The 26,740-nt window shown below is 43.4% G+C and overlaps 3 protein-coding genes across 9 annotated transcripts in view; 2 read left to right on the plus strand and 1 right to left on the minus strand.

The window, feature by feature from the left end:
• The first annotated feature begins 67 nt into the window (after positions 1–67).
• LOC121539212 (histone-binding protein RBBP4) lies at positions 68–4,973 on the plus strand. 3 transcript variants are annotated; one of them, XM_041847538.2, is made up of 10 exons: positions 68–212; positions 699–846; positions 2,295–2,437; positions 2,578–2,751; positions 2,835–2,950; positions 3,045–3,205; positions 3,353–3,479; positions 3,595–3,672; positions 3,932–4,177; positions 4,396–4,973. In XM_041847538.2, exons 1-10 carry the CDS (start codon positions 197–199, stop codon positions 4,456–4,458), a joined length of 1,272 nt encoding a protein of 423 aa, XP_041703472.1. In that variant the 5' UTR covers positions 68–196; the 3' UTR covers positions 4,459–4,973. The 3 variants fall into 3 exon arrangements, with proteins under 3 accessions (XP_041703472.1, XP_041703471.1, XP_041703473.1); XM_041847537.2 differs by having other exon boundaries at positions 69–212; positions 2,295–2,440; XM_041847539.2 differs by lacking the exon at positions 68–212 and adding an exon at positions 278–293 and having other exon boundaries at positions 2,295–2,440.
• LOC121539213 (syncoilin) lies at positions 4,798–13,147 on the minus strand. Of its 2 annotated transcripts, XM_041847541.2 has the most exons (5): positions 12,907–13,147; positions 6,533–7,094; positions 5,801–6,211; positions 5,597–5,721; positions 4,798–5,226 (listed from the first exon to the last, which is right to left on the minus strand). In XM_041847541.2, exons 1-5 carry the CDS (start codon positions 12,945–12,947, stop codon positions 5,196–5,198), a joined length of 1,170 nt encoding a protein of 389 aa, XP_041703475.1. In that variant the 5' UTR covers positions 12,948–13,147; the 3' UTR covers positions 4,798–5,195. The 2 variants fall into 2 exon arrangements, with proteins under 2 accessions (XP_041703475.1, XP_041703474.1); XM_041847540.2 differs by lacking the exon at positions 12,907–13,147 and having other exon boundaries at positions 6,533–7,263.
• A 3,292-nt stretch (positions 13,148–16,439) lies between these two features.
• Positions 16,440–26,740, plus strand: part of LOC121539211 (uncharacterized protein KIAA1522 homolog) — a 60,060-nt gene continuing 49,759 nt past the window's right edge. The window contains exon 1 of one of the 4 annotated variants that reach the window (XM_041847531.2): positions 16,440–16,730. The gene's annotated coding sequence lies outside the window, so the exon portion shown is untranslated. Of the gene's footprint in view, positions 16,731–17,742; positions 17,912–26,740 lie in introns of those variants that run through there. The other 3 variants (XM_041847534.2, XM_041847535.2, XM_041847533.2) reach the window with 3 other exon arrangements.

Below are 26,740 nucleotides of genomic sequence, written 5' to 3' on the forward strand. Positions count from 1 at the left end.
CTTTTTACGGGAATTTGACAAAAGCTTCTTAATCCAGTTTTTTTTTTTTACGCAAATACGACGTTTTCCGGCTTAGTTGACGCTGATTAGCTATTTGAGCTCTACGGAGTTCCCGCCAAAGTAGTCTGGCTGCGTTGTGTTTGCTCTCAACAAAGCCCTGTTTCTGAAAACATACTTTCGTAATATTATCAACGCCATGGCTGATAAAGAAGGTAATTTCGTTCAAAAGTTAAGTCACAATTTACCTCAACAAGAATAGCGCCCAGACCACTTGGGAAAACTAGCTAGCTAAGGTAGGCCAGGAAGGACGGGGTCTCCCGGCGTATCGTGAAGATAATTCATTCATTATTTTATACAATTGAGCAAGTTAGTAGTAGCCCGCTAACGTTAGCTAGTAAGCAGAATGTATTCTAAAGGTTAGCTACTAAATTTAGCTTTGTTTTATGTCAACAGAGACAACCTGTTTGGGGGAGTAATGAGCTAGCTCGGTTGGTCAATACTAACCAGCGTTTGCTAACAACAACAGGGAAACCCTGTCAGTGTTAACGAACGTAGCTACCTAGTTAAGTTTACAGAACACTTACTCAATGTTAATAGGGTTCCCCTTCTCACTCACACCTATATTTCCTTACAATGGGTTGCTTCTAATATATTTTACGTTCAAGCCTGTCTCACGTGACTTTCATACTATTTTACAGCTGCGTTTGATGATGCTGTGGAGGAGAGGGTGATAAATGAGGAGTACAAGATTTGGAAGAAGAACACGCCCTTCCTCTATGACCTGGTGATGACCCACGCCCTGGAGTGGCCCAGCCTCACTGCACAGTGGCTGCCTGATGTCACCAGGTGGGGTTCACTGTCGGGGTACCTCTATATAGGAATACATAGCTACAGGAACGGCGGGAGTAGGGGTGCGCCCCCACCCCCTGGTTTGCGTACCTTTGGATGTTCAGATGGGTTTAATGGAATAGTAACTGAAGTCTGGACACTGACTGTAGGCCTATAACTACCACATGTAGCCTAATATAATATTAATTCCTGCAGAATTAAGTATTTAATTATTGCAGTAAAATTATACACCCAATGTGAATTTTGTCTTGGGAACAGGAGTGGAGAAATATGATTTATTGCAGACTCTTTAGAGAATGGAATGTGCGGTTAGGGACCGTGCAAAGGTGCTGTCTTTGTCAGTGACATAAAAGCTGACCGTAGGCTATTTCAACCACATGAAATATGCATCCAAGACAAACTGAAATCTTATCAGACTCATGTTGGATTGTTTTCACAGCTTTTTATTTCCTTAACCTTTAAACTGATGTCAATTAGATTTTCCCTGCAAAATTTCCTTCTGCTGTTTTAGGTTATTGCATTTTCTCCCTGGTCTCTACACATCCTAGCTCTGCAAGTAGAAATGAAAAAACTTTACCGATGTCAACTACTAGATTATTGTTGATGCATTCATTCTATCAATTAATGATATTCCTCTTTATTTAGTATTTTAGTTCAACAAGTAATTACAGAAGAGAAGCTGAATATATCTCATTATAAACAAGTTGACAAACAAATAGCCTACCAAATGTCGGAAATTATAAGCAGAAAAATATCTGAATTAGGGGTGAAAGTAAGCCGGTTCGGAGTACCGGTAAAATAAATGGTGGGGGTAAAACATGAGCCTATCACAATTAAAACAAAGATGGCAAGAAAACTGTAGGCTATTATTACACCATAATGTGTCATTACTGCCTGTCAACCGCATGGAAACAATTAACGAATGGACTTAAAAACGGGTGGTATTCGCTCCAAAATGCGGTGTGGTTCAACATCTAATCTGAGCACTAACATTTTGCCAAGGCAGAGATGACTGGCCGGGACCGTGACACTCGCGGATCACAGTGGACGCATCAATCAATTCAGGCTACAAGTGTTCCTAATGACAAATGCCGAATGTCATTACATGTCTTTTTTTTGTTATTACACTATTATACCCATTTTATTTTTTACACCCCATAAAAAGAAAAATCAGGCATCCCTGAATATATAGCTATAATTCCCAAGAATACCAGATACTTGTGCCGATCACAGATCAGCCTTTGTACGCTGCCTTTGCAAGATTACTGGGAGTGGGAAGGTTTCTTCAGGAAGATTGTTTTCGGTCTCCATATGTGTTGTTGCAAAGATATCCTTGTGTGGACCACATTGCGTTTCTAGCTAATGCCCCCTATTACATATGACAAGAAAGGTGTTATTTAAATGGACCTATTTGTCTTGTAACACATTTCTTTCTATCCTTTTAGACCTGAAGGGAAGGATTTCAGCGTTCACAGGCTGGTTCTTGGCACACACACCTCAGATGAACAGAATCACCTGGTCATCGCCAGCGTGCAACTGCCTAATGATGATGCTCAGTTTGATGCCTCTCACTACGACAGTGAGAAAGGTGGTGAGGGACAATGTTTTTGCTACAATTACAACCTTTCTGCATGTTTTCAGGCTTTGGTTCATTCAAAATATTGTACCTGTGGTGATATACATTGGTCATTTTCTCTGTAGCTCATTTCTCTGCCTCTCTCCCTTCAGAGTTTGGAGGCTTTGGCTCAGTCAGCGGTAAGATAGAGATTGAAATCAAGATCAACCATGAGGGAGAGGTGAACAGAGCCCGCCACATGCCCCAGAACCCCTGCATTATCGCCACCAAAACCCCAACCAGCGATGTGCTTGTCTTTGACTACACCAAACATCCCTCCAAACCAGGTGGGTATTTAGAGGTTGGCCAGGAAGTCAGTCCTGCTTTCTCATTTCCTTTGAAATAACATGTCATTACCTCTGTATTACAGATCCATCTGGAGAGTGCACACCAGATCTGCGTTTGAGGGGACACCAGAAAGAGGGCTATGGTCTCTCCTGGAACCCCAACCTGAGTGGCTGCCTCCTCAGCGCTTCTGATGACCATGTGAGTGACTTTTCACTTGACCCAAAGCATGTGCTTGAACAGTCTTCTTCCCTGTCTTTCCTCTCACCTTCCCTTGTTTCCCGTCTGTCTGCAGACTATCTGTATGTGGGACATCAGTGCCGTTCCTAAGGAGGGGAAGGTTGTAGACGCTAAGACCATCTTCACTGGACACACAGCCGTAGTGGAGGACGTCTCCTGGCATCTACTGCATGAGTCGCTCTTTGGATCTGTAGCTGATGACCAGAAACTCATGATGTAAGGCTCCCTGAGATGAGCAACTCCCCCAGTGGACAATGGATTTCAATAGAAAAACAAGTTGCTAAGCTCGTATGACCAAAATGAGTTATAGCATCCGCAATGTTTGGTGTTGCTTATTGAACAATAACATTGTTTACTGTGCAGTTGGGACACGCGATCCAACAACACGTCCAAGCCTAGCCATGCTGTGGACGCCCACACTGCCGAGGTCAACTGTCTGTCCTTCAACCCCTACAGCGAGTTCATCCTGGCCTCGGGCTCAGCAGACAAGGTGGTCTGGATCTCTTACTGCTCTCAATTCTTCATAATGTAGTTAGTGAAGCAGTAGTGTTGATTTAACTGGTTGTTGTGGTGGTGATTGTAACTGATTGGTTCTCCCATTTCAGACTGTGGCTCTTTGGGACCTGAGGAACCTGAAACTGAAGCTGCATTCGTTTGAGTCTCACAAAGATGAGATCTTCCAGGTATGTTAAGTCAATAAGCTGTCAATTATTCCCTTTGAAGTTTGTTTTGCAAAAGCTGTGTGTTTTGAACCAGATGGTGTATATATTACTAGGTTACTGGGCCCCGTGTAGCTCAGTTTGTAGAGCATGGCGCTTGCAACGCCAGGGTTGTGGGTTCGTTTCCCACGGGGGGCCAGTATGAAAATGTATGCATAAGATACGACTGCTAAATGACGTAAATGTCGCGTCAAACCCATCTCTCCTCCTTTCCTCCCTTTAGGTCCAATGGTCTCCTCATAATGAAACCATCCTGGCCTCCAGTGGCACAGACAGACGACTCAACGTGTGGGACCTCAGTAAAATCGGAGAGGAGCAGTCACCAGAGGATGCTGAGGATGGTCCACCTGAACTGCTGTTCATTCACGGCGGTCACACGGCTAAGATTTCAGACTTCTCGTGGAACCCCAATGAGCCCTGGGTCATCTGCTCTGTGTCTGAGGACAACATCATGCAAGTTTGGCAGATGGTAAGACCCCAGGACAGATGGGGCTCTGTCATACAGTGGGAGGCTATAGAGAATAGTTACATTTATTCATTTCATGAGGCATATGTTTTGAAAGCTTGGCAGAAGCACTAGCACATTATTATTATTATTACTGCTACTAGTATTACTATTGTACTGTAATATGTATACATAATTGTGATTCTAAGCAGGAGTACTAAGAATGTCTTTCCATCCTCCAGGCTGAGAACATCTACAATGATGAGGACCCAGAGGGAGCAGCAGACACTGAGGTCCAGGCATGAGTGACATCTGTCAATCACATAACACCCCTCCCTTGATCACATCCTCAAAACACATAAATTGTTTAACTGGACACTACAACATTCAAATGTCTTAAAAAAAAAATTGCACAACAGTGAGTTGTTTTTGGGGAAACAAATTAAGTGCTTCTTTCACTGTCATGGCATCAAGGTTTTGCATATTTATATAAGAAAGGATCCTACTGTTTGATATGTTTGACTACAGTTGAGTAGGCACCCAATTGTTATAGCATTTTGGGGGATTTGTTTCTTTCATCTTAAATTATGCTCCTTGTGTTGGTTATGTTCTTGGAAACATGAGTCATTAAAACACATTTCCAGTTTCATAAGAAATTGTACATAGATTTTCATTTTATTCCCATGACATCTGAATTGTAGATATCCGCTTTCGAGCTTTGTATGTATATCATCCCTATGTGTCTTTTCTTTGTATGCCACATCTGCATCGGATTCCCATGTTTTGTAAGTGTATTCATAATAAAAATGTATTTACCGTAGACCTTTCATTTACAGTTAAGACAGGCTGATCTCATAGTTAAGGCCAACTATCATAACGCCATTGTTGATGCACTAAGAGCAGATTAAGTGCACCAATAACTGACATTATTGGCTAAATGCACCATCACAAGCACAGTACAACATGTTTGGTCTGAAGGGTTCTGAATATTTTGTCAACTGTCCTACTTCCATTGACAAGTATGGAAAAATTAGGACTCCCTTCAAGCAGTTTCATTCACTTCAATACAGCCCCTGTAAAAAAACAAACAGCATGTTGAGACTCCCTGAAATATTTATTGTACATGTTCGTCTATACTGAACAAAAATATAAATGCAACAATTTCAAAGATTTTACTGAGTTCCAGTTCATATTAGGAAATCAGTCAATTTAAATAAATTCATCAGGCTGAAATCTATGGATTTCACATGACTGGGCAGACGTGTGGGCATAGGGAGGGCATAGGCCCAGCCAATCAGAATGATTGCGTATATATATTTTTGTTCAGTGTTTAATGACAATTGTAAGTAGTCCAGACTTTAAATATTCATTTAATGTATTCAATGAAAACTGTCAGATTCCTTAGGGTCAAAATGGCCAGATAAGTAGCATACCACACCCTACCTGTCATAGTTCAGCTCTCTCAAAAGTCCCTTCTTCAATTCTTCCAATTGTCTGTTTGCCTTTTTCTGAATGCAAAGCTCCAGCTTCAGCTTCCTCATGGTCTCCTCAAGAGAGTCCACAGTCTCCTGATGAGAAGAAATGAGAACAATTACACCCCACCTTTACGGGCTACAAAACAGCTCATGTTCCTATTCCCCCCTGTACCTTATACTGTGCCACTCTCTCCACCCTCTCCCTCTCCATCAGAGCAATCCTCTCCTCTAGACAAGCTCTCTGCAGCTCCTGCCTCTGGGTCTGCTCCTTCAGGGGCCCCAGTCTGGCCTTCAGGTCCTGGCCCACATCCCTGCTCCTCCTCAGGGTCTCCTCCCCAGCCTGCCTCCTCCGGAGCAGGGCTAGTAGGCGCGGCTCGTACCAGCCTTCTAGATTCCTCATGCTGCCACTGAGGCGCCGCTGCAGGTCCAGGGATGCTCGTCGGCAGTGAGTGACATCGCTCATAGCCCGAGGGCGGGATGGTTGTCTGGCCCGGTCCTTTAGGGTGTTCAGCTGGTTGTGCTGGGTCTCCTGAAGCTGGGCTACCTCCTCGGTGAGACTCTGGACATGGGCCTGGAGCTCCTCCTAGGGGCAGAAAAAGCAATGACAGCAAAGTTGGCCTTCATACTAACACAATAATGTGTGATTAACTCTGGATGACAGACAGCCATTAACACAGCAATAACAAATCTGTGGTAGCACCCATCAACAATATAATAACATGTCAACACTGAAACATCACAACAAAGGGATGACAAAGAACACACACTAAAAAAGAGCACAAATCACAGGAAAATGTCAACACCCCTCATACTGTTACCCCCTCACTCAGTATATTAATGGTACATTAACTGCATTCTCACAAAAGCTTATATGCTATGCTGTGGGGTTTCCACTCCACCTTACCTGTGTGACTGCAGACTGGGCCACCTCATACTGCTGTGCAGCCAGCGCTAGCTGGCTCTGGATACAGTCCCTGGCTGTGACAAACAGCTTACTCTTCACCTGTCCCACCTCTATCTGCAGATTAATAAACTCCAGCTGGACACTAGTGAGAACTCTATGTGCCTCTAACAACTGTCCCCTCAGAGCCACAGTAGCATGCAGCATGGGCTGCTCCAGCTGCAACAGCTCCCGTACCAATTCATCCCTTTGACTTTCTAGACGGCCCACCTCCTTGATGCACTCCTCAAAGAGCAGCCCCACACTGTCCATGTTCCCCTGCACCTGGACAAAGGTATGTTCCACACACCTCTCCACAGGGCGTACCACCTCAGTGATGTGTGCTTGAACCGCAAATCCGGCACTGTACATGCTTCTCTCATGGTGGGTTAGTGCTGCCATTAGGCTGCTCTCCACAGAATGTGCCTCCTCCATATAGTCCTCTTCAAAGTGCAAGTCCTCTCTAGACTCAACTTCCCTCCCTCTCTGTAGATCCTCAACAGCCATTGGCGTCTCCATCACCTGTCTGAAAAGTTGAAGTAGAAGGAGAAGAAAGGGTGGGAAAGTCCAGGGGGGAACGACTGCTCCCAACGATTGCCCTCTCTCAAGGACCTCGACCACCTGAGCCATGGCCTGCTCACCTGTTGCATCAAAGCTGGGAGCGAGAAACTGAGAAACAGCTTCTATCTCCAGGCCATCAGACTGTTAAACAGTCACCACTAGCCGGCCTCCACCCAGTACCTTAGTCATTATTTTAGCCGGCTACCACCCGGTAGTCTACCCTGCACCTTAGAGACTGCTGACCTACAGTGCATTCGGAAAGTATTCAGGATGAGGAAAAAAAACAATTAGATCAATTTTAGATTAAGGCTGTAACATAACAAAATGTGGAAAAAGTCAAGGGGTCTGAACACTTTCCGAATGCACTGTATTAAGTCATTGAACACTGGTCACTTTAATAATGTTTACATACTGTTTCACCCACTTTATATGTATATACTGTATTATAATCATGGCTCATCCTATATAACTACCACTATACTGTCTATACACAAATATACAGTGCATTCGGAAAGTATTCAGACGTTTTCCAAATTTTGTTACGTTACAGCCTAACTCTAAAATTGATTAAATGGTCCCCCCCCACATCAATCTACACACAATACCCCATAATGACAAAGCAAAAACAGGTTTCTAGACTGTGTGCTAATTTATAAAAAATGATATATATATGAAATATCAAATTTACATAAGTATTCAGACCCTTTACTCAGTACTTTGTTGAAGCATCTTCGACAGCAATTACAGCCTCGAGTCTCCTTGGGTATGACGGTACAAGCTTGGCACACCTGTTTTGGGGAGTTTCTCCCATTCTTCTCTGCAGATCCTCTCAAGTTCTGTCAGGTCGCTGCACAGCTATTTTCAGGTCTCTCCAGAGCCACTCAAGGACATTCAGAGACTTGTCCCGAAGCCACTCCTGCGTTGTCTTGGCTGTGTGCTTAGGGTCGTTGTCCTGCTGGAAGGTGAACCTTTGCCCCAGTCGGAAGTCCTTAGTGCTCTGGAGCAGGTTTTCATCAAGGATCTTTCTGTACTTTGCTCCGTTCATCTTTCCCTCGATCCTGACTAGTCTCCCAGTCCCTGCCGCTGAAAAACCTCCCCACAGCATGATGTTGCCACCACCATGCTTCACTGTAGGGATGGTGCCAGGTTTCCTCCAGATGTGATGTTTGGCATTCAGGGCAAAGAGTTCAATCTTGGTTTCATCAGACCAGAGAATCTTGTTTCACATGGTCCGAGTGTCCTTTAGGTGCCTTTTGGCAAACTCCAAGCGGGCTGTCATGTGTCTTTTACTGAGGAGTGGCTTCCGTCTGGCCACTCTATAAAGGCCTGATTGGTGGAGTGCTGCAGAGATGGTTGTCCTTCTGGAAAGTTCTCCCATCTCCACAGAGGAACTCTGGAGCTCTGTCAGAGTGACCATTGGGTTCTTGGTCAGCTCCCTGACCAAGGCCCTTCTCCCCCGATTGCTCAGTTTGGCCGGGCGGCCAGCTCTAGGAAGAGTCTTGGTGGTTCCAAACTTCTTCCATTTAAGAATGGAGGAGGCCACTGTGTTCTTGGGGACCTTCAACGCTGCAGAAAGTTGATGGTACCCTTCCCCACATCTCGACACAATCCTGTCTCTGAGCACTACGGACAATTCCTTCGACCTCATGGCTTGGTTTTTGCTCTGACATGCACTGTCAACTGTGGGACCTTATATAGACAGGTGTGTGACTTTCCAAATCATGTCCAATCAATTGAATTTACCACAGGTGGACTCCAATCAGGTTGTAGAAACATCTCATGGATGATCAATGGAAACAGGGTGCACCTGAGTTCAATTTCGAGTCTCATAGCAAAGGGTCTGAATACTTATGTAAATAAGGTATTTCAGTTTATTTTATTTTATAAATTTGTACAAATTTCTAAAAACCTGTTTTCGCTTAGTCATTATGGGGTATTGTGTGTAGATTGATGAGGAAAATGTTTTATTTAATCCATTTTAGAATAAGGCTGTAACGTAACAAAATGTGGAAAAAGTCAAGGGGTCTGAATACTTTCCGAATGCACAGTGGCTTCAGAATGTATTCACAACCCTTGATTTTTTTCCACATTTTGAGATTTTTGGGTCACTGGCCTACACACAATACCCCATAATGTCAAAGTGGAATTATGTTTTTAGACTGGGAGACAAATTCACCTTTTAGCAGGACAATAAACTAAAACACAAGGTCAAATATACACTGTAGTTGCTAACCAAGATGACATTGAATGTTCTTGAGTGGCCTAGTTACAGTGTTGACTTAAATAGACTTGAAAATGTCTGTCTAGCAATTATCAACAACCAAATTGACAGAGCTTGAAGAATTTAAAAAAGAATAATGTGCAAATATTGTACAATCCAGCTGTGCAAAGCTCTTAGAGACTTACCCAGAAACACTCACAGCTGTAATCGCTGCCAAAGGTGATTCTAACATGTATTGACTCAGGGGTGTGAATACTTATGTCAATTAGATATTTCTGAATTTCATTTTCAATAAATTAGCAAACATGTATAAAAACATGTTTTCAATTAGTCAATAGGGGGTATTGTGTGTAGATGTGAGAAAATAAAATGTATCTAACACATTTTGAATTCAGGCTTTAACACAACAAAATGTGGAAGGGTCAAGGGTTATGAATACTTTCTGAAGGCACTGTATATATATATATACAGTTGAAGTCGGAAGTTTACATATTCTTAGGTTGGAGTCATTAAAACTTGTTTTTCAACCACTCCACAAATTTCTTGTTAACAAACTATATAGTTTTGGCAAGTCGGTTAGGACATCTACTTTGTGCATGACACAAGTAATTTTTCCAACAATTGTTTACAGACAGATTATTTCACTTATAATTCACTGTATCACAATTCCAGTGGGTCAGAAGTTTACATACACTAAGTTGACTGTGCCTTTAAACAGCTTGGAAAATTCCAGGTAATGATGTCATGGCTTTAGAAGCTTCTGATAGGCTAATTGACATCGTTTGAGTCAATTGGAGGTGTACCTGTGGATGTATTTCAAGGCCTACCTTCAAACTCAGTGCCTCTTTGCTTGACATCATGGGAAAATCACAGTCAGCCAAGACCTCAGAAAAATATTTGTAGACCTCCACAAGTCTGGTTCATCCTTGGGAGCAATTTCCAAACGCCTGAAGGTACCACGTTCATCTGTACAAACAATAGTATGCAAGTATAAACACCATGGGACCACGCAGCCGTCATACCGCCCAGGAAGGAGACGTGTTCTGTCTCCTAGAGATGTAGGTACTTTGGTGCGAAAAGTGCAAATCAATCCCAGAACAACGGCAAAGGACCTTGTGAAGATGCTGGAGGAAACAGGTACAGAAGTATCTATATCCACAGTAAAATGAGTCCTATATCGACATAACCTGAAAAGCCGCTCAGCAAGGAAGAAGCCACTACTCCAAAACCACCATAAAAAAGCCAGACTACGGTTTGCAACTGCACATGGGGACAAAGATTGTACTTTTTGGAGAAATGTCCTATGGTCTGATGAAACAAAGATAGAACTGTTTGGCCATAATGACCATCGTTATGTTTGGAGGAAAAAGGGTGACGCTTGCAAGCCGAAGAACACCATCCCAACCATGAAACACGGGGTGGCAGCATCATGCTATGGGGGTGCTTTGCTGCAGGAGGGACTGGTACACTTCACCAAATAGATGGCATCATGAGGAAGGAAAATTATGTGGATATATTGAAGCAACATCTCAAGACATCAGTCAGGAAGTTAAAGCTTGGTCGCAAATGGGTCTTCCAAATGGACAATGACGCCAAGCATACTTCCAAAGTTGTGGCAAAATGGCTTAAGGACAACAAAGTCAAGGTATTGGAATGGCCATCACAAATCCCTGACCTCAATCGTATAGAAAATGTGTGGGCAGAACTGAAAAAGCGTGTGCGAGCAAGGAGGCCTACAAAACTGACTCCGTTACACCAGCTCTGTCAGGAGGAATGGGCCAAAATTCACCCAACTTATTGTGAGAAGCTTGTGGAAGGCTACACGAAACGTTTTACCCAAGTTAAACAATTTAAAGGCAATGCTACCAAATACTAATTGAGTGTATGTAAACTTCTGACCCACTGGGAACGTGAGGAAATAAATAAAAGCTGAAATAAATCATTCTCTCTACTATTATTCTGACATTTCACATTCTTAAAATAAAGTGGTGATCCTAACTGACCTAAAACAGGGAATTTGTACTAGGATTAAATGTCAGGAATTGTGAAAAACTGAGTTTAACGTATTTGGTTAAGGTATATGTAAACTTCCGACTTCAACTGTATATATTCATTCCGGTCTCTGACATTGCTCCTTCTGATATTTCTGGGTTATGTGTGTATTTTATTTTATTTTATGGTTAGGTACACTGTTGGAGCTAGAAACAAGCATTTCGCTGCACCTGCGATAACATCTGCAAATCTGTGTAGGCCACCAATACACTTTGATTTGATTGAGGATGTAAAGTTCAAGGCCGACGGGTACTGCAAGCAATGTTTTCAGAAAGAAGGATCCCCCATTATAGTCAATGGGAGTATGGCGATCTTTCGTGGTCAATATTTGTGGGTTTACCATTTTTTTCCGAACACAATCAGGGTACCAATACTTGCTTCTATTTCAGCCGATGTATGTCCTAGAACTGATTATTTTAAAATCGCACACAGAAGTTAAGGATAATTTTCTGCCTGCAGTACCCCAGTCGGTCTTCAATTTGAGATACTAAATGATATGTGGCAGCACCGAGCTAGCCTGCAACGTCACTTCCTAGAGTAGCTCAAACAGATAGTGCTATCTGGAAACCTTGGGACGTCCCTACCATAAACCCTTACCATTTTAAATGTCAACTTCAATGGGTTAGGGACGTCCGACGGATTCTGAACAGCAAGGAAGCAAATTGCCCATGAAACAAGATGGCAACACGCTAAAACGACACTTCCTGATCTTCAAATGCGTCATAGGAAACATTGGGCTAATGTCATCAATGGATACAGTCTATGGATAACGTTTACAGTTTAGTCATTTAGCAGACGCTCTTATCCAGAGCGATTTACAGTTTAGTGAGTGCATACATTTTTCATACTGGTCCCCCGTGGGAATCGAACCCACAACCCTGGTGTTGCAAGCGCCATGCTCTACAAACTGAGCTACACGGGACTGTGATAAGCCACCTAATTTTGGGATCCACAAAACTCAGTGAAATCGCAGGACATTTATAAGATTGCACAAAAATAGACTGAAGAGCAAGAGGACCCAGTCAATGTTAGAGATTTTTTTGTTCATGTTTTGATTCGGAGCCTCCATCTAGATATATCGAATCCTCCCTTTTCACTTTATGTTCCTGATTGTGCCATCTGTCTATTCTTACCTCTATTTGTTCTTGATATGACAGTGACATTCTCAGACATTGTAATATACATGAAGTCTACAGGCAGCTGCATGTCACAATTTTACCCATATGTATTTTGAAAGAATTTCCATTTAGTTCAAGTGTTTTCAAACCTCTTCTCGGGGACCCACAGCCATTCTATGTATTTGAACTATTCCACAGCACACCTGATTCAACTTGTCAACTAATCATCAAGCCCTTCAATATGTTAATCAGGTGAGCTAGTTCAGGGCTACAACTAAATGTTGAAATGTCTGGGGGTCACCAATGAGAGGTTTGAAAACCACTGATTTAGTAAGTACATTTGAGATAAAAACTATTCTGAACAAGGGTCGTAAAGTGTCACTCACCTTAAACTTCCACCGTTAAAAAAATTACAAAAGAAGGGCATTCAGACATTTTCCAGTCAAGACACAGACCACCAAACTCAGAACAAGGATATAATAATAAAATGTTCTGTTTTTAGAATTATCTGAAACTATTAGCATTTCAACTCACTTTCTAGACAACGATCCAGAGAAGTGTAGATAGCAACACAGACAAACAGTTTCCTCTTTAGACCACCTTCTCTGTGGTGCTGCCTGTCTCCAGATAAACATATATTCTGTTTGTGTTTATAAATAAGCTGCAAAGGAGTGGAGAAACACTACCCTTCCCCAGAGGTAGACTTTCTCATTCCCCACATGGTAAACTGAGGTCACTCACTGTGTCAGTGAGAGGCCTAGACGTTATTGATGCCATTGCTGACACATATCTGGGCCAGCCTGTGCAGAGCTAGATTATATTTAGTTTTTTTATGGCCTGTCATTTATGATAAACTAAGATCGAGTCTTGATCTCATGGTGGCCTCCATGCAGAGCAGTCTTAAAGAATCAGGCACCAATGGGACAAAAGGATGTCCTGCTGTATTGGTTCTGAATTATCTGGTCATTGTACGAATATACTAATGTGGTGTTAGTGATATGATAACTTAATTATCTCTAAACAATTTGCTAGTATGGCATCCAGGATAAATAATGCAATCTTCTGAGAAATGTAATTGTAATCAATCTGATAGCTGTCAAAATAATTAGTTACACTTTATTCATTTTATTGTCAGAAGTATATCGTGCCAATTTAAAAGTCTTATCTACACCAACAAGTGATAATGTCATCTTTGCATTATCACCCTAACCTTAACCCCTACCCTTAGCTAACCCTAATCTTAACCATTTTACATTTCAACTTCAATGGGGTAGGGACATCCCTTCGGTCAAGATCTGTTTGCTTTGCTCTTAGGAAAATGGTGAAAGTGAAAGGACTGATTTCTGGGGTAGCGTTAAGTGTGGAGGTGGAGCAATTAAAGTTGAAGATTCCCGGTGTGTGACGCTCGCTGTTTGGTGCGAAGCAGACCTAGTGGTGAAACAGAGGAGTCAGAACTTTTGAGTTTTGAGTCAGAGTCTTTACCCGACAAAGTCATGTTAGGATATAACAGTTATCCTGTTAGAGCTTTTGTGTCGAACCCACTGCAGTGTTTCAGGTGTCATGTTTATGGTCATGTTGCAGCAGTGCAAGAGGGCATGGGACAGAGGAGTGTGTAGTGTCGTGGAAAAAGTTGTGTGTGTCAACTGTAGGGGTGCCCATGTTGCTGGGGATCGGAAGTGTCCGGTGCCAGAGAGGCAGGTTGAGGTGGCCAGGATCAGAGTAGTACAGAAGGTGTCATATGCTGAGGCAGTGAAGAAAGTAGAGGAGGATGGGTCAAGGGTGAGGGATCCTGAGAGGATACTTGAGAGTAGTAGATCTGTGCTAGAACAGAGGGAGAGGCCAATAGATGTTGTGGTGGCAGCGGCAGAGAAGTACTTGGGTGTACGAGATTTGACTTCAGAAGAGTTACAGGGTGTGAGGGGTGGTGTCCTGTCCTCCCAGGCCATTGGCCTGGGGTAGGATCAGATAGGGTTAAATAGTGGAATAGGGTGGTGGGTTTTTAATGAGTGTAGGGTTAGTTGGCAGGGTCGTTTTTCCTTTTCCCATTTAGTATCACAATGTATAATGAATATACTATATACCCAGTCTAGTTGGTGGCGGTAACGCAACATATATTGGATGCTAACCGTCGTTAAACCTCACAGAAGAAGAAGAAGAAGAAGAAGAAGAAGAAGAAGAAGAAGAAGAAGAAGAAGTAGGGACATCCCAAGGATCCCGGAAAGCACGGACAGTGGGAAATAATCGAAGGATAGGCGGGAGCTAGATAGCCCGCCATGCCGCTTTGTGGACAACGACTCCCATTGTTAGGGCGGAGAGACATGTATCTTGTCAGTATATCCATAATCTTTGGTTTGGCGGCAGTTTTTGCAGTGAGACCTACGACTTGGTGAATGAGTTGTTGGTGCGTGAGAAGTTTGGAAGTCTGACAGCCAAAATGACGGCAAGTAGTGCGGACGGAATGGAGAAACGGTTGGAGAAGCAACAGCTGTGCTGGAATGCGAACAATATGAGTGTCAGTTCTGATGATATGGAGCTGGAGGATGAGGGTCTAGGACCCGAATGGTCTGTAGTGGAAAGACCGGAAGAAGAGAGATCATGATACTGAAAGCAGTGGCGTGTCTAGTAAAGAAAACATAAAGAGGGTAGGAAGCAAAAGGTAGGAAGCCCCCCCCCGGCTGCACGTTTAGTTGTTTTGCCCTAGCACTACACAGCTGATTCAAATAACCAACTCATCATCAAGCTTTGATTATCTGAATCAGCTGTGCAGTGCTAGGGCAAAAAACAAAACGTGCACCCATGGGGGGCCCCAGGATCGAGTTTGGGAAACCCTGTTGTAGAGAAAGAGATAGGCAAAGTCAAATTAGCCTGGTTAATTGGAAATGGTAGATTGTTCATATTTTATGGTAGCCATGCTCAGCAAGGGAAGATTCTGCAAATGGAAAAGCTTAATGGGAAGAAGATTAAAAGCCATGTCCCTGGTGCTTATGCTTGGTTGAGGGGAGTCATCACTGGGGTCCCAATATCTATGTCCATAGATGATATTAAAGAAAATGTGAAGGGAGGCAGAGTTATTGAGGCAAAAAGGGTGATCAGTAGGAAAGAGGGTCAAAGAAGTGAAAGCTTATCAGTGCTGCTGAGGTTTGAGAAGGTTTTGCCTGGAAAAGTACAGATAAGATTTGTTAGTTTCAATGTCAGATAATTTGTCCCATCCCCATTGCTGTGTTTTAAATGCCAAAGAATGAGACATGTAGCTGTTCAGTGTAAAGGAAATAAAATATGTGCCAAGTGTGGAGGGGAACATGATTACTGTGAATGTGGGAGCAATGTGAAGGTTAAGTTTTATAATTGTGGGGGGGGGGGGACATAGTGCACCATTTGGTGGATACCAGGTGCAGAGAGAGGCTAGAGAGGCTCAGAGATATAGAATCAGTCATTATGTATCATATGCAGAGGTTGTAAGACAGATTGATGGACCTACAGTGCATAATGATGGAGCTTTCATGGCTGCTCCTGTACGAAGTGGACCTAATGTCTGGGCTGGTGTTTCTGCTGGTCCTGGCATGGTTTCGAGGGTGGATTGTTTCAGCATGATATAGATAAAGTTTAATGGGTTGGGGGGCTTGCGAGTTTTTGTAATTATAAGTAGGGATTTATAAGATTTATTTATATATTTTAATTTTTTTAGTAGTACAGAATTAGGCAGACGATGATTGCTCGCACACTTCAGCACAGCAGGTGGCGGCATGCACCATAAACGTTTGTTTGCGGAACGCCATGATATCAAAGTAGAAGAAGAAGAAGCGGCCAATAATAATTAGTAATGTTCAGGTATGAAGGATATTTTGCCCGCCACCAGGTGGCCATCATCATCATAGATAATCCCTATCATTTTCTCACCTGTGCGCGCGCTGCAGCCACAGGTAAAACAGCACAGACGCAAATATTGTGTCATTTGGGGGAAACCATTCGAGCGTTCGTGCGCAAAACCGATAGAGCCAGTTTAGAAAACAATTATTGGAGTGTTTCAGTCAGCAGAAGATACCACTGTAGTTTCCTCCTGTGGCACATTTAGCGGAAATGCTTTACCTGGTGTTTCAGTTCGGACTGTGAAAAACTTTGCAGAGGAACGCAGTGGAAACGCTACAAATGTAGAGCAGATGAGGCAGAATTTGACCTATCAAATCGGGACTTAAAAGTATTTCATCTAAAGGTAAACATATTCCTAATTAATTATTTTTGCCGTCGTCTAACAGGCCATTTCTTTGTTGCAAGTTTTTAATACTTTATAGTCAAAGCGTGTTATGTGTAGTGTAGCACTGCTGAATTTGGCAGTTCTGTGATATAAGGGGAATGTGAACTCGCATGTCATAAGTTTTCTTGAAGAACTCTGACATATGCCGCGTTCAAATGCTAGTTGGAACTAGGAAACTCGGACATTTCCTACATGGTTGTAGCCTAGTTATACGCGTGCTGCGTTCAACGAATCAGCAAGTCGAGTTTCCTAGTTTCGACTAGGATATGAACGCGGCAATAATGATACGTGTCATAACTTTCATAACTTTCATCCTAAAGTTTAACTTTATTACTAAAGAATGAACAAAATAAGATCTCAATTATGTATCAAGATCTTGCCTGGAAAAGATCTCTGTAGCTCAGCTGGTAGAGCACGGCGCTTGTAACGCCAAGGTAGTGGGTTCGATCCCCGGGACCACCCATACACAAAAATGTATGCACGCATGACTGTAAGTCGCTTTGGATAAAAGCGTCTGCTAAATGGCATATTATTATTATTATTATTATTAAAACCAACGTTGAATTGCACTGAATTCTACATCGGTCAGAAATGAACGTTTTGAATCAGGAATGTTTCTTCTCACGACCTCTACAAGCCAGAATGATGAATACAATTATATTTTAACGTACTTTACCGGTTGGCCCTTTTGGTGGTAGGAATATGAGACAATCGGCGATGTCAACAGGAAAGTATAATTACATCAACTTTTAAAGTGCTGGTATTGCGTTCAGATTTCTATCACCTGAAGCATGTGCTGAACCATGTAAACACGTGCACGACCTCAGCAAGTATACATGAGGCTCCTGCATGTATTTTTATATTGTGGGCATGCTTCAGTTGCAGTGGAGGCTGCTGAGGGGAGAACAGCTCACAATAACGACCGGAACAGAGTAAATGGAATGGCATCAAACACATGGAAACCATGTTCCGCTCCAGCCATTACCACAAGCCTGTCCTCCCCAATTAAAGGTGCCACCAACCTCCTGTGTTCAGTTGATAGAAATCTGAATGCACTACCAGCACTTTGAAAAGTTTATGTAATTATACTTTCCTGTGGATATATTGTCTCACATTCCTACCTCCAAAAGGACCAACCGGTAAAGTACATTAAAATATAATTGTATTCAACTTTCTGGCTTGTATAGGTCATGAGAGGAAACTTTCCTGATTCAAATGCTTATTTCTGCCCAATGTAGAATTCAATTCAACAACAAATCAAGATCAAGCTTTTAGAACTGTGTGAGGTTGGCTTAATTTGAGGTAGGCTAAATGATTGGCAATTGGTGGTACAGTACAGATACAGCCAACCTGGCATGCAGGGAGCCGGGTCATGGTGGTGGATAGCCTGGAGACACAATGTTGAATTGCATTGGAACTGTCAAACAAACAGGTAAAAATATATAATCCTAAACATGTTTTACTAAGGAGATCTTTATAATGAATGACATTAGTTTTCTATTAATTATCTGAGCAGGACTCATGGACACTGACACAATGTTATGGCACTGGTGACGTAGGTTGGTGCTATCTCTCCCAGTCAATGGCCACATGGCAGTCTGATACATGTATTTCCTATTTCCTTTATCTTGAGTGAAGATTATTTATTAACCTGACTGGAGATAACCTGACAGTCTCAGTTCTCAAGAGGGGACTCCCTCTGTTTGTAGACATACTGTACATTGCCTGTCCATGGACTTTGAACTGGAAGCTGCAAACAAAGTTGTTTTGACTGCAGATCAATTGGGAAATGAAACAGGACTCCAATTTATTGACATCTTTCTATGGATAAAGAGTCCTTCAGGAGACAAATTGGCCAGATTTGTCAGTCATGCTAGACGTTGTCACATAATGATATGTCAGTTGCTTGTTCTCTCATTAATTTGATTGTGGACAACTAGAACCTGAGAAGTGTGCTAATGAACATTGGCCTATAGTTTCTTTTGACAAAATGGTCCTGATCATTTCACACCACCCCCCTCTAACCTCTGCCCCTGATGACTTCACCATGACCTCTACTGAACAGTCTGAACTGGAGTGGAGACAATATACTTTTGTTTAGGAAGGGTGTGTCCTGCACTGGTGTTTCTTCCTTCTCACCCTGCCGCCTGCCAGGCCAGGGCTTGTACCCATGGAGATAACAGGTGCCTTATGTAACCACAGGTTCAGGAGGAGATTCCTCTGCACAACTAGGGCGCTGACTTTTCCTCCAGCATGGGACTTGACCTAGAAAAACTTGAGGCCCTAGTAAGAGAGGGATGAGGGCACGACAGATCAAGAGGGTCTTAAGAGAGAATGGATAACTCGGTCTAGACAGTGGTCAGTGTTTGGGAGAACACTGACCAGTGTGGAGGAGGGTGACCAGTGTGGAGGAGGGCTAGTCAGTAGAACTTAGTTTACAGCAGTGTGGACAGAGAACATCACAGTATTATGATGGGCTGTAGACATTCTAACGCAGTCTGGAATGGGCGACAGTCCCATGAGTGAGTGAGTGTGGTGGAATCAGCAGTGACTCAGGTCTGTAGTGTAGTGGGGAGCCTCCTTTGTGTAGATGTGGTAGACAATAGGTTTAATCAGTGGGATTGGCTTACTTGCTCATCTGTCATCATTGAACCTTTGATCAGCACTAATGGGAAATCCAATCAGTCAAAATGTTGGCCACTCTAATGTGTGTGTGTGAGCGTGTGTTCATGTTCTCAGGCCAACTTTCCTTGACGGTGCACAGGTATAGGCCGGCGGACTGTGTTTCAGTAGTAGTAGGCAAATGGGACAGGCCTTCTTTTAGTAGCATATTTAGGCCCTCTGAAATGTCAAAACAGTTTACATAGAGAACATTTTGCATCTGTCCACTGCTGGATTAGTCTGCTCTGCTCTGTCTGCATGTCTGCTAACCCTAAACCATCTAGTCCATACTATATGATTTCCCAGTCCTCTCAGCCTACCCAGTGCTCAGTGTATGGCAGTCCGTGAGTGTGTGTTACAGTGGTTGGCGCACAGAGGGCTTGTTTTGACTGGAGAGAACAGAGACGTCAGAGACTTCAGAGATGCCAGTGGCAGGAGAGGATGTATTTTAAGCCACAGCTGTGTTTATCCCAGCAGTCACTACTGCCTCCACTGGTTTTGTTCCCTCAGACCAGGGTCTTTGTCTCCATAGATACAGAGGTCCAGGCCTAGGCCCACGGCAACACTTACTTATATGAGGTCTAGAAACTGGCACCCCAAGGGGGGGTGAAGGAGATTTGGAAAGAGGAGTTCATCAGTAATTATCAATCTCTCAGGAATGCAGGCTCTACTCTTAGACAAGCTGCTGCATGGCTACAGTGGCCCAACAGCACTCACTTGAACAGATTTGTCCACGGCTCCACATATTCACCCTTACAGCAACAATGACCCTGATTCACTGTCGACTGACCTAATTTCAGTTGGGTAACATCCCACTCTTTATGTACGTCTAGTATTGGCATGTATTGTTGTGTTGAATTTCTATCAATATCCTGATCCACATATACTGCAAACAGAAAGTTAAGTAAGGTATTGCCTCTCAAGAAAAATGCGTAGCTATATGTTCTTGAAATGCTGGTGTTCAACCTCAGTCTCTTTTGAAGGCCATTTGTGTCTTGTCGGATGTTTTTTAATGTTTCCTCTTTTCCACTAATTTCACAAAAGTCAGAGGGTAGACCAGGAACTGCCCAAAGCCATGTGCACAACATAACAAAATGTTTTTGAAACCACCACCACTTCCCCCCACAGTTCACAATGCAAGCTGTTCCTGATCTTAGTTGTCTTATTGTGTCCACACTGTCAGTCATGGGGCCTCTTTTTCAACATTTTCTCTGCATTGGAAAAAATGATTTGTTACCGCAATGTTCTGACATTTGCCTTCTACACTGCACCTCTATGCTTTTTCAGCTCAGAAATGTTTTTCACTTCTCTGAGTGAAATCATCACAATGAAGATAGGCACATTCCTTTGGTCTTACCCGCTGTCATTGCTTATTAATGTGACAATCCAACTTAGGAGATGGATTTCATTGGGTTGTTCCAGTTTTCCCCTGGTGGTGACTCACATACATCATGTACATACACCACCTCTCTGGTTCAGAACGTGCATGTGTTCAAGAACGTGCATCTGAACAAGATGGCGCCGACAGAGAGGGCTGCCTCGCTTCTAGTCCTTAGGAAACTTTGCAGTATTTTGTTTTTTTTATGTATTATTTCTTACATTGTTAGCCCAGAAAATCTTAAGTGTAATTACATACAGCCGGGAAGAACTATTGGATATCAGAGCGGCGTCAACTTACCAGCACTACGACCAGGAATACAACTTTTCCGAAGCGGATCCTTTGTTCGCACCACCTAGGGCATTTGAACTGATTCCAGAGGCCGACCCAAAACAACGCCGCCGGAGGAAAGGGAGCCGGAGTGGTCTCCGAGTAAGACTTAGGAGGCACGCACACCACCCATCGCTTTTGAGTTTATTACTCGCTAATGTCCAGTCCCTAGACAACAAAGTGGATGAGATCACGGCAAGGGTTGCTTTCCAGAGAGACATCAGGGATTGTAACATACTCTGTTTCACGGAAACATGGCTCTCTCGGGATATACTGTCCCCGTCCATACAGCCATCTGGGTTCTCAGTACATCGCACCGACAGGAATAAACATCTCTCCGGGAAGAAGAGGGGTGGGGGGGTATGTTTCATGACTAACGACTCATGGTCTAATTGTAACAACATACAGGAACTCAAGTCATTTTTTTTCACCTGACCTAGAATTCCTCACAATCAAATGCCGACAATATTATCTCCCAAGAGAATTATCTTTGGTTATTGTTACAGCTGTGGATATCCCCCCTCAAGCCATGACGGCCCTCAAGGAACTCTACTGGACTTTATGCAAACTGAAAACCATATATCCTGAGGCTGTATTTATTGTAGCTGGAGATTTTAACAAAGCAAATTTTAGAAAAAGGCGACCTAAATTCTATCAGCATATTAACTGTAGCACTCGCGCTGGAAAAACGCTGGACCATTGTTACTCATTTCCGCTATGCATACAAGGCCCTCCCCCGCCCTCCTTTCGGGCAAATCTGACCATGACTCCATTTTGCTCCTCTCTTCCTATAGGCAGAAACTCAAACAGGAAGCACCCGTGCTTAGGACTATTCAACGCTGGTCTGACCAATCGGAATCAACGCTTCAAGATTGTTTTGATCACGCGGACTGGGATATGTTCCGGGGAGCCTCTGAGAATAATATAGACGTATATGCTGATTCGGTGAGTGGGTTTATAAGGAAGTGTATAGGAGATGTCGTACCCACTGTGACTATTAAAACCTACCCTAACCAGAAAGCGTGGATAGATGGCAGCATTCGCGAAAAACTGAAATCACGAACCACTGCATTTAACCATGGCAAGGTGACGGGGAATATGGCAGAATACAAACAGAATGGTCGTTCCCTATGCAAGGCAATCAAACAGGCAAAACGTCAATATCGAGACAAAGTGGAGTCGCAATTCAACGGCTCAGACACGAGACGTGTGTGGCAGGGTTTACAGACAATCACGGACTACAATAGGAAAACCAGCCATGTCGCGGACACCGACGTCTTGCTGCCAGACAAGCTAAACAAGTTCTTTGCCCGCTTTGAGGATAATACAGTGCCACTGACGCGGCCAGCTACCAAGGACTGTGGGCTCTCCTTCTCCGTGGCCGACGTGAGTAAGACATTTAAACGTGTTAACCCTCGCAAGGCTGCCGGCCCAGACGGCATTCCTAGCCGCGTCCTCAGAGCATGCGCAGACCAGCTGGCTGGTGTGTTTACGGACATATTCAATCTCTCCCTATTCCAGTCTACCGTCCCCACATGCTTCAAGAAGGCCACCATTGTTCCTGTACCCAAGAATGCAAAGGTAACTGAACTAAATGACTATCGCCCCATAGCACTCACTTCTGTCATCATGAAGTGCTTTGAGAGACTAGTCAAGGATCATATCACCTCCACCTTACCTGTCACCCTAGACCCACTTCAATTTGCATACCGCCCCAATAGGTCCACAGATGATGCAATCACCATCACACTGCACACTGCCCTATCCCATCTGGACAAGAGGAATACCTATGCAAGAATGCTGTTCATTGACTATAGCTCAGCATTCAACACCATAGTACCCTCCAAGCTCATCATCAAGCTTGAGGCCCTGGGTCTCAACCCCGCCCTGTGCAATTGGGTTCTGGACTTCCTGACGGGCCGCCCCCAGGTGGTGAAGGTAGGAAACAACATCTCCACTTCGCTGATCCTCAACACTGGGGCCCCACAAGGGTGTGTGCTCAGCCCACTCCTATACTCCCTGTTCACCCATGACTGCGTGGCCACGCAGGCCTCCAACTCAATCAAGTTTGCAGACGACACAACAGTAGTAGGTTTGATTACCAACAACAATGAGACAGCCTACAGGGAGGAGGTGAGGGCTCTCGGAGTGTGGTGTCAGGAAAATAACCTCTCACTCAACGTCAAAAAAACTAAGGAGATGATCGTGGACTTCAGGAAATAGCAGAGGGAGTACCCCCCTATCCACATCGATGGGACAGCAGTGGAGAAGGGGGAAAGTTTTTTAAGTTCCTCGGCGTACATATCACTGACAAACTGAAATGGTCCACCCACACAGACAGTGGTGAAGAAGGCGCAACAGCGTCTCTTCAACCTCAGGAGGCTGAAGAAATGTGGCCTGTGGCCTGTCACCTAAAACCCTCAAACTTTTACAGATGCACAATTGAGAGCATCCTGTCAGGCTGTATCACCGCCTGGTACGGCAACTGCACAGCCCACAACCGCAGGGCTCTCCAGAGGGTGGTAATGCCTGCACAGCGCATCACCAGGGGCGAACTACCTTCCCTCAAGGACACCTACAGCACCCGATGTCACAGGAAGGCCAAAAAGATCATCAAGGAAAACTACCACCTGAGCCACTGCCTGTTCACCCCGCTATCATGCAGAAGGCGAGGACAGAACAGGTGCATCAAAGCGGGGACCGAGAGACTGAAAAACGGCTTTTATCTCAAGGCCATCAGACTGTTAAACAGCCATCACTAGCACAGAGAGGCTGCTGCCTACATACAGACTTGAAAATCACTGGCCACTTTAATAAATGGAACACTAGTCACTTTAATAATGCCACATTAATGTTTACATACAGTGGGGGGAAAAAGTATTTAGTCAGCCACCAATTGTGCAAGTTCTCCCACTTAAAAAGATGAGAGGCCTGTAATTTTCATCATAGGTACACGTCAACTATGACAGACAAATGGCAAAAAAAATTCTCCAGAAAATCACATTGTAGGATTTTTAATGAATTTATTTGCAAATTATGGTGGAAAATAAGTATTTGGTCACCTACAAACAAGCAAGATTTCTGGCTCTCACAGACCTGTAACTTCTTCTTTAAGAGGCTCCTCTGTCCTCCACTCGTTACCTGTATTAATGGCACCTGTTTGAACTTGTTATCAGTATAAAAGACACCTGTCCACAACCTCAAACAGTCACACTCCAAACTCCACTATGGTCAAGACCAAAGAGCTGTCAAAGGACACCAGAAACAAAATTGTAGACCTGCACCAGGCTGGGAAGACTGAATCTGCAATAGGTAAGCAGCTTGGTTTGAAGAAATCAACTGTGGGAGCAATTATTAGGAAATGGAAGACATAGAAGACCACTGATAATCTCCCTCGATCTGGGGCTCCACGCAAGATCTCACCCGTGGGGTCAAAATGATCACAAGAACGGTGAGCAAAAATCCCAGAACCACACGGGGGGACCTAGTGAATGACCTGCAGAGAGCTGGGACCAAAGTAACAAAGCCTACCATCAGTAACACACTACGCCGCCAGGGACTCAAATCCTGCAGTGCCAGACGTGTCCCCCTGCTTAAGCCAGTACATGTCCAGGCCCGTCTGAAGTTTGCTAGAGTGCATTTGGATGATCCAGAAGAGGATTGGGAGAATGTCATATGGTCAGATGAACCAAAATATAACTTTTTGGTAAAAACTCAACTTGTCGTGTTTGGAGGACAAAGAATGCTGAGTTGCATCCAAAGAACACCATACCTACTGTGACCCATGGGGGTGGGGTGGAAACATCATGCTTTGTGGCTGTTTTTCTGCAAAGGGACCAGGACGACTGATCCGTGTAAAGGAAAGAATGAATGGGGCCATGTATCGTGAGATTTTGAGTGAAAACCTCCTTCCATCAGCAAGGGCATTGAAGATGAAACGTGGCTGGGTCTTTCAGCATGACAATGATCCCAAACACACCGCCCGGGCAACGAAGGAGTGGCTTCGTAAGAAGCATTTCAAGGTCCTGGAGTGGCCTAGCCAGTCTTCCCATAGAAAATCTTTGGAGGGAGTTGAAAGTCCGTGTTGCCCAGCGACAGCCCCAAAACATCACTGCTCTAGAGGAGATCCGCATGGAGGAATGGGCCAAAATACCAGCAACAGTGTGTGAAAACCTTGTGAAGACTTACAGAAAACGTTTGACCTGTGTCATTGCCAACAAAGGGTATATAACAAAGTATTGAGAAACTTTTGTTATTGACCAAATACTTATTTTCCACCATAATTTGCAAATAAATTCATTAAAAATCCTACAATGTGATTTTCTGGAAATGTTTTTCTCATTTTGTCTGTCATAGTTTACGTGTACCTATGATGAAAATTACAGGCCTCTCTCATCTTTTTAAGTGGGAGAACTTGCACAATTGGTGGCTGACTAAATACTTTTTTCCCCCACTGTATGTTGCATTACCCATCTCATATGTATATACTGTATTCTATACTATCTATTGCATCTTAGACTATGCCACTCTGATAATAACTACATTGCTCATCCATATATTTATGTTCTTATTCCATTCCTTTACTTAGATTTGTGTGTATTAGGTTTTTGTTGTAGAACTGTTAGATATTACTTGCTAGATATTGCTGCACTGTCGGAACTAGAAGCACAAGCATTTCGCTACACTCGCAATAACATCTGCTAACCATGTGTATGTGACCAATACATTTGATTTGATTTGATCAACTGCTTCTGTAGAATGCCCTTCACTTGAGTGGTTCTGCTCTTCTTTGTTTGAAAATGCCCACAGAATAGAGGCACACCCTGATTTATGAAAGAACAGTACAGTAAAGCCACATTTCACACTAGTAAAATGTTGACACTTAATCAGTTATTACAGCAGCACGTCACATTATTTCACATAGGGTTTCACTCTATTTTCCATCTAAGAAATTTGGCATAACTAAAGGCTTTGATTTCTGGATAAACGGATGGAAAAGGTGTTCTTAGAAAACATCAACCAGAAAAAGTCTTAACAGTTATCAGAAATACATCAAAACACAATGTTGACGTAAAGACCCCTGCCAACTAATATCAACACAACACACTAAGAAATATTGCCTTGTGCCTTGTAATTCCGTTACCAAAAACCCACATCTTTAAGATATTTTCTAATTTCTCTCCCTCCTGTGGAGAGAGGATAATGAAAGTTCACATAAGTAACAAATAAAACGTGTGATTCCGTTATCAAATTTGTAACAGAATTACCCAAAAATATGTAACGGCATTACTGCAACTGAATTAGCTACAATGGTCACAAACCACAGTTGGGTCACTTGCTCCTGTCCTCCCTTCCACTGGCATACTGTTCACAACTCTTTTTTTTTGTCTTTGTGTTGTCTGGTGGTCAAACCAAGAGTGTTAAAACAGTCTGAGTCTTGACAACCGCTCCTTCTCTCTCTCTCTCTGCCTGTCTCTCTCCAGTTAATGTCACCTCTCCCAGCTCTTTCTGACACCTACCCATGAGCCCCCTCTTTCCATTTACTGTAATCAACATCTTCACCCAAAAACACCGGACGTCCATTGACGTTGAAAATGTG

This window comes from Coregonus clupeaformis, chromosome 25, assembly GCF_020615455.1.
Source record: "Coregonus clupeaformis isolate EN_2021a chromosome 25, ASM2061545v1, whole genome shotgun sequence".
Classification (NCBI taxonomy): domain Eukaryota; kingdom Metazoa; phylum Chordata; class Actinopteri; order Salmoniformes; family Salmonidae; genus Coregonus; species Coregonus clupeaformis.